The sequence below is a fragment of the Ipomoea triloba genome, chromosome 3 (assembly GCF_003576645.1).
Source record: "Ipomoea triloba cultivar NCNSP0323 chromosome 3, ASM357664v1".
Taxonomy (NCBI): Eukaryota; Viridiplantae; Streptophyta; class Magnoliopsida; order Solanales; family Convolvulaceae; genus Ipomoea; species Ipomoea triloba.
Window position 1 is genome coordinate 17,303,080 of NC_044918.1, and position 12,192 is coordinate 17,315,271.

Here is a 12,192-nt window from a genome sequence, read left to right on the forward strand (position 1 = left end):
TGAGTTGTGATTTTAAATTTATATGCTTTGAAATCTGAATTTCTGAGTATGAGATTTATTGTTCTGGTGGTGGAAGCACTGACTACAATACTGAATCTGAATTCTGAGTTTTGAGTTGTGATTTTAATTTTATATGCTCTGAAATCTGAATTTATGAATTCTGAGTATGAGATTTATTGGTTTTGTGGAAGCACTGACTACAACACTAAATGATGATCTCTGATTGTCTTTAATTTGTTATGTGGAAGCTGAATGCATGCTATGTGGCTATATGTTGTCCTGTCCATATGATGAGCATTTAGAGACATTTGTAAATGTCTTTGATGAATGCCTGATGGAATTGTGTTGCATTATTTAGTGCTACACTCTTAAGTCTTAAAGTCTTAAGTGTGGAATTCTGATGGAATTCTGTAATCTGTATTATGTTTCCCATTTCCTACTATGTATACTGATATTGTTCCAGCTTTTTAGATGGAAAATATCAGTATGCCTGGTACTGGCTCTGAACCTACCAATTCTTCAGTTCATGGAGCAACAGTGGTGGAAGCCCAAACTGTTGAAACAAATGCTCAACAGAATGTGCTGCCTACTACTGTAGTTCCTGAGAAGAAAAGAAAACACGTTGAGTTCAGATCTAAGGTTTGGGATCATTTTCAGAGGCTGTCTGATATTAATGATGTTATTACAGAAGCTAAGTGTATCTATTGTGCAAAGATATACAAATCTCAAACCAAAAAGCATGGTACTTCAACTTTAAGGGCCCACGTACTTAGTTGTCTGAAAAACCCTCACTCTAAAGACACTAGGCAGTCTCTTTTGACATTTCAAGCTGTTGTCAACTCTGATTCAGATGAACCAACTGTTGGAGAGTTAGGGACTTGGGTATTTAGTCAGGATTCTATTAGGAGAGCCTTGATAGAAATGATTATAATAGATGAGCTTCCCTTTATATTTGTGGAGGGCCAAGGGTTTAAGAGGTTTATTGCAGTGGCTTGTCCTAGGTTTAAAATTCCATCTAGGTGGACAGTCAGTAGGGACATCCATGTTATTTATGAAGAAGAGAAACTGAAGTTGAAGTGTTTGTTTAGGGGAAACACTCAAAGAGTCAGTATTACAACTGACTCTTGGACATCTATTCAAAGGATCAATTATATGGTAGTCACTGCACATTTTATAGATGAAGACTGGAAGCTACATAAAAAAATTATCTCTTTTATCCCTGTCACATCACACAAGGGTCAGTATATTGCAAAAGCTCTTGAAAATTGTTTGCTTGAGTGGGGGCTTAGGAATGTGTTTACTGTGACAGTAGATAATGCTTCATCAAATGATACTGCCCTTGGTTTTTTAAAAAGGAAATTGTTGTCTTGGGGATCATCTACTGTGAAGTGTAAGTATCTTCACATGAGATGCATTGCCCATATTCTGAATTTGGTTGTTCAAGATGGTCTGAAAGAGTGTGATACTGCTGTAAAGAAGGTTAGGGAGGTTGTTAGATATGTCAGAAACTCACCTGCTAGGTTGAAGAAATTTAGGGATTTGTCAGACTTAATTGGTATTGAGCAGAAATCTTCTCTGTGTCTTGATGTGCCAACAAGGTGGAATTCCACCTATTTGATGTTAAAGTCTGCTGTTATATATCAGAAAGTGTTTGAGGCCTATGAGGAGAGTGACAATTCATTTAAATCTGATTTAGGTGATTCTATTCCTGAATTACATGATTGGGATTCTGTGAACAGTTTGGTCACATTGTTGAAATGTTTCTATGACATGACTATCAGAATTTCAGGGTCCTTGTATGTGACATCTAATACCTTTTTTTCTGAGATATCTGATCTGTTCTGTATCTTGAAAAGCATGGTGGAAGCTGATGGGGCTGTGAAACTAATGGGGGCTAACATGAAAGCAAAATTTGAAAAATATTGGGGTGATATAGATAAAATGAACTATATGATTTTCTTTGCAAACATTTTAGACCCCAGGGACAAGTTAGAATATATGCCAACTCAGATAAATCATATGTATGGTGAGGTAAAAGGCAAAACTTACCTTGAGAATTTGTTGACTGCTCTGCATGAATTGTTTGATGATTATGCTGTCAGTTACAGTCAATCTGGTTCTGTTTCTGGTTCTAGTTCTAGTTCTAGTTCTGGTTCTGGTTCTGTTGGTTCTTCTATTGAGACTGTTCAGTCTGCATCTGCCCCAGTTGGGAAGCCACAACATTGGTTGAAGTCCCAAATTAAGAAACAAAGAATGGAAAGTGGTGGGAGGAAAAAAACTGAGTTGGAACATTATTTATCTGAGGCAATAGTTGAAGAGGAAAATTCATTTGATATATTGAGATGGTGGAAGGTTAATTCTGCAAGATTTCCTATCCTATCTAAGCTTGCTAGGGATGTCTTAGCTATACCAATCTCAACTGTTGCCTCAGAGTCTGCCTTCAGTACATCTGGGAGGGTTTTAGATTGTTTTAGGAGTTCTTTAACTCCTAAAATTGTGGAAGCCTTGGTTTGTACTCAGGATTGGCTTAGGCTGCCAAATACCCCTCTATCAATTGAGGAAAATCTGGAAGAATTAGAAAGATTTGAGAAAGGTAAATGATTCTCTAACTGTATTCTTTAATTCAATCTTTCAATTTCAGTTTTTTCATTTAACTGAATTCTCACAATCTCACATTCTTGTAATTATTGAATTTGTTGTAGAGTTTACTGTTGAGGGTGGAAATACATCTGGTGGGAGGACTGCTGGTTCTTCACTTGCAACAATTCCTGTAATTGTCTTCTCTATACTTTATATGATAGTAATGATATATCTTTTAATCTTTTACTGAACTAACTATGAATTCTGATGTTGAGACTTGAGACAATGAGGCTTGGTAACTTGAAACTTCTAAGTTGCTGCCCTTGATGAGTTTTTGGCCACAAACAATGCTGGAAAATCTGGTAATGTTCTGTTTAGAGGCTTGGTAACTTACTACCTTGTAAGTTGGTAAAGTTGCTGCCCTATATTTGCCTATTTGGTAAAGTGGTAATGTTATTAACTTATTATGGCAATGATATATTCATTTTTGGCAATTTATATTATGGCAATGATGAAGCTTCCACCAGAAACTGAAATAAGGATTAAGCTGGTATGTTGCTCATGGTGACATTGATGCAATTTGCCCTTAATCCAGAAATTGATATGGATAAAAAGCTTGCTGAGCCAACTTCAATACTTTATAATCTCATATGCTCATTTATTAAGTAGATTGTTGATTTGTTGTTTATGTCGTTACTAATTTTTGTTAAGTTTTAACAGGAAGAAGAGTTATTGTAGAAGGGTATTACTTATTAGAGTAGATTACTAGGAGGATCAGGATTCATGAATTGGCTTTTTGAATGCTCAATGCTGGACAACTGGAGTAGTTTGATTGTCATGCTGTAAATCTGAAAACTGATTAGTGATTATGATTTATGTGGATTTGTAATTCTGAAAAACTTATTTCAATCTGCATAGTTTTTGCCTTTTTGGGTTTTGTACTTATGTCATTTTGATATCATTTTGGCAGTTTGGCACTTTGGCTTGTAAGTTATGTAAGTTATTAGTTATGTACTAATGTAGTAATGTGTAACTCAGTAACTATTTTCAAACTTTGCCATTTAGTTTGTAAATTGTAATTATAATTATTTTATATTTTTAAATTTTATCTGATTTTGCATAACCCGAAATTTGTTCGGATATCCGAACAAACCGACCGAAACCGAATAGCAAAAAACCGAAGGGTTTTAAGAAATATTTACACGGTTTGGGTTTCAATTCTTCAAACCGAAAACCGCACGGTTTTGTCATACCCCTCCCCGAACCGAACCGAACCGAACCATGCACAGTCCTAGTTAACATTACTTATTATGAAAAATATATTAATTTTTCTCTTATAATTAACAAAAATTGTATTCTTGATAAGTGTTATATTTGAGCATATAAGTATGATATTTACACATATAAGTATGGCATTTGCATGATGCTTTGACCCGGCCCGACCGTCTCACGAATAAGGATCTGTGAAACGGTCTCACACACAAGTGTAACCCTTTATTTAAATACAATTCCATAGTCCTAAGATTTCAGTTGGTAGGGTCCACCAATTGTTGTCACCTGATGACATGGCAAAATATTACTGGATTAATTAAAATGCTTTCTTCTCCTCTTTTTATAAACCTGAACCCAGATTTGCCATTTTCGCCCTTCTCCCCCTTCACCTAAGACTCCATGGTTTCCTCTTTATTCGGCACCAATGAACTCTCTTTCCCAGTGCCCACCCGTCCCAAAACCCTAATATAACTTCAATCTATGTTCGCAGTAGAAGCTAAATTGAAACCATAAGACATGGGAAATAAAATTGCTCGGACAACGCAAGCCTCCGCGACGGAGTACTACCTCCACGACCTGCCGTCGTCGTACAACCTGGTGCTGAAGGAGGTTTTAGGCCGCGGCCGATTTCTGAAATCGATTCTATGTAAACACGATGAGGGGCTTGTATTAGTGAAGGTGTATTTCAAGAGAGGCGACTCCATTGATTTGCGCGAGCATGAGCGACGCCTCTCGCATATTTGTGAGATCTTCAATGGCATCGAAAATCCCCATGTTTGGCCCTTCCAGGTTAATTTGTTTATTTTTGTTTTATAAATAGTTTTGTTGCTTTGCGAAATTCAATGAAACAAAAAATACTTTGAAGTTAGTGGAACACTGGAACTATTAAAAGCATTAATGATTAATCTGTTTCAGTACACGTAGTTTAGCTATTTATCTGTTTATTTTTATGTATTATTCTTTCCAATTTCAATATGCTCTAGATTTGGGAGGAGAATTCTACTGAAGTAGTATTTTTTTTTCAAGCTATAAGCAAAAGTTAGACAAAAAATTCATAATTCTATTTAAATTATATTATGAAAATATGTAGCTTAATTAGACCCTGATGGATATCGCACTTATCTGCAATTTGTAATTGTTGCAACAGGAATGAAAATAGAAAATATGTAATTATGTATATAGAAATTAGACTTCTTGAGCTAGGAAATTGCATCTCCTTTGTATTAATAAGCTGTATGTTAGTCTTCTCTTTATGGTGCAGTTCTGGCTGGAAACAGATAAAGCAGCTTATTTGCTTAGGCAATACTTCTTTAATAATCTTCATGATCGTCTTAGCACACGTCCTTTCCTCAGTCTCGTTGAGAAGAAATGGCTAGCTTTCCAGGTCTCTATCCTGTTTCAGCATTGTTAAATTATTCCTTTTAAATCTTGGAAAGGCATATCATGTACTGCTGGTCTTTGCAGTTGCTGGTTGCAGTGAAGCAGAGCCATGAGCGTGGGGTCTGTCATGGTGAGACCGCTAGCATATGGAAATGCATTTTCTTTTTGTTCTTGCTTTTTGTTTCTCAGGGAAACTCATTTATATTTTTCCAGGGGACATTAAATGTGAGAATGTGTTGGTCACTTCTTGGAACTGGCTTTACCTTGCCGATTATGCATCATTTAAACCCACGTATATTCCACATGATGATCCTTCTGATTTCTCATTTTTCTTTGATACTGGTGGAAGAAGGCGATGTTATCTTGCACCTGAGGTTTGTTCCCTTCTATTTTACATTTTCTGCTATTCTATATGGGTTATTAGATTAAGCATTCTATTTACTACAATCACACTTTAGCTAAGTTAGTCATTCACTCAAAAGCCTAAGTGGCTAAGTGTGTACAAAAATGGTGTACCTTTTGTTAAGACCAGAGTAGAGTTATGCCAATACTGACTATGCTATTCAAAAGTCATGCAATACTGGTTAAGTTCCTTCTGATAGAAGTATCTAGTGAACCATAGAAATAGTGGTTTCATTTGGCTACAGTATGATAAAATTGGATGTATTATGGGAATGTCTTCTCTCTGTTTCCTTATTGGTGAATGGTGATACCTTAATGGATTTTTTTTAAAAAAAATAAATAAATAAAATCATGATGTTAGAGTGACATTGCTAAATGGTTTACTGGATAAGTAATAGTTGCTAATTTGCCTTGATTTTCAGAGGTTTTATGAGCATGGGGTTGAGACGCATGTTGCACAAGATGCACCGTTAAAGCTATCTATGGATATCTTTGCCGTAGGGTGAGGTCATCAGTTTCAAGTCATTGTTATATATTGGTAGTTATTTTTACGATAAACAGTTTTTTAAGCTCATATTTTGGAATATGCTTCAAAATGAATGTTGATGTGTTGGTTTGCTAATCCACTGATATCTAATTTGATGTAGAAAATAGTTATGTTCTGGAAATAGTAATTCATTAATTTACTTATAATAAATTTTCATGCTACAAAAGGAGCTGTGTTTCTCTCCTCTCAACATCAATTTTGTCACTCTTTCTGTCTCCAGCACACTGCCATTTTCGTGCAAATCCATTATGGATTGTTATTAGGGTGAATATTTTGTCTAGTTCTCTATTCATTTTTTTCCATTTGTATTATAGTGAAGCTAGCAGGATTTTGGTATGTTGTGATCCAAAAGAAGAATTTCAGATCTTTTATCTTTGCTAATGGTGTTCTATCCTTCTGCAATTGCAATTTGCTCATTTTTATGTTGCTTGATGGAGATAAAATTTTAATATTTCTACTTTGCCCATTCTGTCTCAGGTGTGTTATTGCTGAGCTTTTCCTTGAGGGTCAGCCTTTATTTGAACTGTCTCAACTGCTTGCATATCGCAGAGGACAATATGATCCTAACCAACTTTTGGAAAAGGTGTTGTTGTTGACTCCCAACTCTCTTTGCTTACTAATGTGCCATCTGAGTTTGCTCCTCTTGTTTGGATACAATCATTCAATTCAACAATATTCTGCCCCAAATGCCCATAGAAAATCTCTTGATGGTCTACATCAACCCTTGTCTTCTGATGGTAAATTCTTATGTTATAGTCTATTGATGCAGATTCCAGATTCAGGTATCCGCAAGATGATCCTTCATATGATTCAGTTGGATCCAGAGTCACGGTGTTCTGCTGAAAGCTACTTGCAGAGTTATGCAGGTGTTGTGTTCCCAAGCTACTTCTCGCCATTTCTTCATAACTTCTATTGCTTGTTGAATCCACTTAATTCTGATGCAAGGGTAAGAGCCTGTTTAATTGATGTTTGATTTTTCATGATTAGCTTATAGTTTCATTCTCAATTGCCAGTGCATCTTCTGTAGGTCTTGATATGCCAGACCTCTTTTCAAGAGATACTTAAACAAATGAGCAATGGGCCAGATGGGGAGAGCTCACCTGCTATGTGCATGTCTCCAAGTGTCACCAGTCATGGGTTGCAAGGAAAGGATGAATGCCAAAGTTCAAACCGATTGAAGGACACCCTTAATAAAAGAGAGGGCACAGAGCGAGGATCAATTCATGATCGGTTTGATCTTCTTGGCGATGTGAATACTTTACTCAGGGATGTTAAACAAAGTAATAATAGATGTTCTGCTGTTAAGCCAATGCTGGAGGATGCAGCCGATATTGCATCTAAAAATCAAATGCACTCTGGCATGCAGTCTCCTGGGGAGCTATTTCAGACAGTTTCCAATGTTTTCAAGAGAAATCACCATCCATTCTTGAAAAAGATAACCATGAATGATCTAACCTCTCTCATGTCTGATTATGACAATCAATCAGACACTTTTGGGATGCCTTTCTTACCTTTGCCTGATGATGTAATGAGCTGTGAGGGTATGGTTTTAATTGCGTCAATGCTGTGTTCATGTATACGCAATGTTAAGTTGCCTTTTATGAGGAGAGGGGCTATACTTCTATTGAAGTCTTGTTCATTATATATTGATGATGAAGGTCGTTTGCAAAGAGTGCTGCCATATGTCATAGCCTTGCTTCCAGATCCAGCAGCAATTGTTCGCTGTGCTGCATTGGAGACTTTGTGTGATATCCTTCCTCTGGTTAGAGATTTCCCTCCAAGTGATGCCAAAATATTTCCAGAGTATATTCTTCCAATGCTTTCTTTGCTTCCTGATGATCCTGAGGAAAGTGTGAGGATCTGTTATGCCAGCAATATATCTAAGCTAGCTTTAACTGCTTATGGGTTTCTTGTTCACTCTATTAGTTTAAGTGAAGCGGGGGTTTTGAATGAAGTGAATTTATCTCATAAGTCACCAGTCTCATCCAGTGAACCATCTGGCCGACCACCGAGTCTAAACAGTAACACACAGCTTGCACAATTGAGAAAATCAATAGCTGAGGTAATCCAAGAACTGGTGATGGGCCCAAAACAAACCCCAAATATCAGGAGAGCACTCTTGCAAGATATTGGCAACCTTTGTTGGTTTTTTGGCCAGAGACAAAGCAATGATGTCCTTTTGCCCATTCTTCCTGCTTTTCTGAATGATCGAGATGAGCAGCTCAGGGCCGTATTCTATGGGCAAATCACGTATGTTTGCTTTTTTGTTGGCCAAAGAAGTGTAGAGGAATATCTTTTGCCCTACATTGAGCAGGCATTAACGGATGTAACTGAATCAGTCATTGCCAATGCATTAGATTGCTTGGCTATTCTTTGCAGAAGTAGTTTTCTGAGAAAGATGATATTGCTTGAAATGATTGACCATGCTTTTCCATTGTTATGTTGTCCTAGTCAATGGGTAAGGAGGTCAGCTGTTGCTTTCATTGCGGCCAGTAGCGAGAGCTTAGGTGCAGTAGATTCCTATGTTTTTCTTGTCCCTGTTATTCGTCCTTTCCTCCGCAGGCAACCAGCATCGCTTGCTTCAGAAAAAACACTTTTCTCATGTCTTAAGCCTCCTGTTCCAAGAGAAATATACTACAAGGTTCTGGAAAATGCAAAAAGTTCTGACATGCTTGACAGACAGCGAAAGATATGGTATAATTCTTCGTCTCAGCCTAAACAATGGGAAACTCTGGACTTGTTTGAAAGAAATCCCACTGAAATTGATCAGATGGCATACTGGCATGACAGAAAACATGACAGTCAAGGTCACAAATTTGGCAGTGATAAACCGCTAGATTTTACAGATTGTGATGATAATGAGACTAAGTTGAAGGCTTTGGGAAGCTTGATACAAAATCCTTCCAGTACAATGGACAGCCAAGATCGGCATCCATCAGAAAAGTTGCAATTATCTGGTTTTGTATCTCCACAAGTGAGTAGTATGAATTGCTTAATTGATAAACCATCAGAAGGAATACCATTATACTACTTTAAAGTTGACAACAAGCGAGCAGCTGGAATTGGTCCTGCTGCCTCTGATACGTCATTACCATGTACTACATTGGGTTTTGGTTCATCATCTTTGCCTTGGATGGATCCAGTAAACAAGTCATTTAGTTTGGCTAACACAGTTCCAGCACCTAAACTTGTCTCAGGTTCGATTAGCATTGGTAACAACTCTACCCAATTGCGGAGAGTTGTACATGAAGTTGAAGACAGGGAAACTGAGCAAACATCATATATTGATAGCAAGTTTCAAGATCTGGGTGTGTCTGGCACAAAAAAAGGGGGTTCCTTTACAATGGAAGACAACTTAGCTGCAACTGATGGAACAGAGATGCCGTCTTTTGGTCGAATGTCAACTATTCCAGATTCTGGGTGGAAGCCTCGTGGAGTGTTAGTTGCTCACCTCCAGGAGCACCGCTCTGCTGTTAATGATATTGCCATTTCAACAGACCAAAGCTTTTTTGTTAGTGCGTCTGAAGATTCTACTGTTAAGATTTGGGATTCCAAAAGGTTAGAGAAGGATATCTCATTTAGATCCAGGTTAACTTACTCTTTGGGGGGAAGTAGAGCGTTGTGTATTTCAGTACTCCAGGGTTCTGCTCAAGTTGCCGTTGGAGCTTGTGATGGAACAATACACATGTTCTCTGTTGATTATATCTCTAGAGGACTTGGAAATGTTGTTGAGAAATACTCAGGTGTTGCTGATGTGAAAAAACATGGTGTTGGAGAGGGTGCAATTTTAAGCCTATTGAACTACTCACCAGATGGTGGGCCCTGCAAAATGATTCTGTATAGTACCCAAAATTGTGGGCTCCATCTCTGGGATGCAAGAACAAGCTCAAATGCCTGGAACTCAAAAGTGTATCCTGAGGAGGGTTATGTATCTTCTCTTGTTGCTGGCCCTTGTGGAAATTGGTTTGTGACTGGCTCATCAAGGGGTGTACTTACACTATGGGATCTGAGGTTTTGTATACCAGTCAACTCATGGCAGTACACTCTCGCTTGCCCCATTGAGAAAATGTGTCTTTTTGTTCCTCCTCCAACTACCTCCTTGTCTGGTGCTGCAAGGCCCCTTGTTTATGTTGCAGCAGGATGTAATGAAGTCTCTCTTTGGAATGCAGAAAATGGGAGCTGCCACCAGGTATTTCGGAATAACTTTATTAAGTATTACAGAGTATAATTATTATTATTATTATTATTATTATTATTATTATTATTTATAATTTCGTTCCAATCTGTTAGAGTATTGGCAGTAAACTCTAGATTATTTTCCAAGCTTCTGTAAATGATTTTGCTCATATTTCTTTGTAATTAAAGTTTTACTTGATTGATCTAATATTTACGTGGCTGAATTGGTCAATAATAGCTGACAGGCATAAAGTGCTGTAGTATTGAATTTTGTATAAGTACTAATTGATCACTTAAAAATTCAGGAACACTGGAGAATGTATTGGTACAAAAGATTGAAAATGCAACTTAACTAGGAGTAATCAATTGCTTGTAGTTACATATAGACTCACTACAACAACTCCTCTAGAACCTTACATATGCAGTTGACATCATCCTTTTCATAGTGTTCAACATGTGCAAGCTAAGCATCATTTGTTTGGCAGGTATTGCGGGTGGCAAATAATGAGAGTGAGGCTGAAAACTCTGACTTACCCTGGGCTTTGGCAAAACCCTCCAGCAAAGCTACTCCTAAACAAGATAAAAGGAGAAATCCAAATTCAAAGTATAGAGTTGATGAGTTGAATGAGTCTCCTCCTCGCCTTCCTGGTATTCGCACACTCCTTCCATTACCTGGTGGGGATCTGTTAACAGGGGGCACTGACTTAAAGATACGTCGCTGGGACCACTGCAGGTTTGATAGATTTCTCAACCGCTACTTACTACCACTGCTAGCTGTTGTTATTTTTGTTGGCCGGTTTCCTCATTTTATTTACCATGACATGACATTTTCAGCCCAGAGCGAACCTATTGTGTCTGTGGACCATCTATAAAGGGAGTTCCAAATGATGATTTTTACGAGGTGAAATCCAGCTTTGGTGTTCAAGTTGTGCAGGTATTTGAAATAATAAATCTAAACAAACCTCCAACTTCCTATATCTCATTTTCTTTTCTCACAATGCTGCAGTTTGTAGTGTTAACGTGGAATTAATATGAACTTAAAAGATCAGATTTTTAGACTAACTGATATATTGAGTTCGTTATTTTACCTGACCCGAGCAGGAGGCAAAGAGACGACCCTTGGCAACCAGGTTAACTGCGAAGGCTATTCTTTCAGCTGCTGCCACTGATTCTGCTGGCTGTCATCGCGACAGTATTCTCTCATTAGGCTCTGTCAAATTGAACCAGAGACTGCTGATATCGAGCAGTAGAGATGGTGCTATTAAGGTTTGGAAGTAAAAAGGAACGTAGTAGCTGTAATTTAATGTACATATTTAATTCATATGTCGATAGAATCTGTACATTATATCATTAATCAAATAGAAACAGATCCAGTTCAACATAAATCCAGTCCATTTTTTAAATTTATTGCGCCCTTCTCATACAACATTATTTCTACTCTTTGTAATACTTAGGCATAGGAATATATAGTGTTGAAATGAAGAGTCACTTTTTCTGACGCGATTACTGGCAAATGTTCCACGCAGTTGAATAGAATGCTTTTATTATTCTCTTCAAAAAAAAAGAATGCTTTTATTATTTTAATGTTGATTGTGTTTGATTTAGTTCATTTATCAATAAGGTCATGCGTGTAAGTTATCACCCACCTTGAGCTGAGCAACGCCAATGTCATTCTAAATTGTTTTAGGGTGCATTTAACCAAGACTTTTAAAAAGTTTGATTTAGACTTTAGTCTTTAGAAGTTTACTGTCTGAATCAGATAAGACTTTGCACAATTGTTATGCCGTGGACCCGGGTGCACCTTGCAATGTGCACCCGGGTCCTTAAACGGCGTC

The 12,192-nt window shown here is 37.5% G+C and overlaps 2 protein-coding genes across 5 annotated transcripts; both read left to right on the top strand.

The window, feature by feature from the left end:
- Positions 1-471: 471 nt before the first annotated feature.
- Positions 472-3,318, top strand: LOC116012992 (zinc finger BED domain-containing protein RICESLEEPER 2-like). Its single transcript, XM_031252658.1, has 4 exons — positions 472-2,593; positions 2,703-2,770; positions 3,098-3,130; positions 3,301-3,318. Exons 1-4 carry the CDS (start codon positions 472-474, stop codon positions 3,316-3,318), a joined length of 2,241 nt encoding a protein of 746 aa, XP_031108518.1.
- A 900-nt stretch (positions 3,319-4,218) lies between these two features.
- LOC116012006 (serine/threonine-protein kinase VPS15) lies at positions 4,219-11,855 on the top strand. Of its 4 annotated transcripts, none has more exons than XM_031251461.1 (11): positions 4,219-4,641; positions 5,114-5,236; positions 5,317-5,362; positions 5,446-5,606; positions 6,057-6,136; positions 6,659-6,764; positions 6,951-7,127; positions 7,209-10,370; positions 10,843-11,090; positions 11,192-11,291; positions 11,459-11,855. In XM_031251461.1, the coding sequence occupies exons 1-11, from the start codon at positions 4,369-4,371 to the stop codon at positions 11,633-11,635; spliced, it is 4,653 nt and encodes a 1,550-aa protein (XP_031107321.1). In that variant the 5' UTR covers positions 4,219-4,368; the 3' UTR covers positions 11,636-11,855. The 4 variants fall into 4 exon arrangements, with proteins under 4 accessions (XP_031107321.1, XP_031107322.1, XP_031107323.1 ...); XM_031251462.1 differs by having other exon boundaries at positions 4,448-4,641; positions 5,095-5,236; XM_031251463.1 differs by lacking the exons at positions 4,219-4,641; positions 5,114-5,236; positions 5,317-5,362; positions 5,446-5,606 and having other exon boundaries at positions 6,938-7,127.
- Positions 11,856-12,192: the final 337 nt, after the last annotated feature.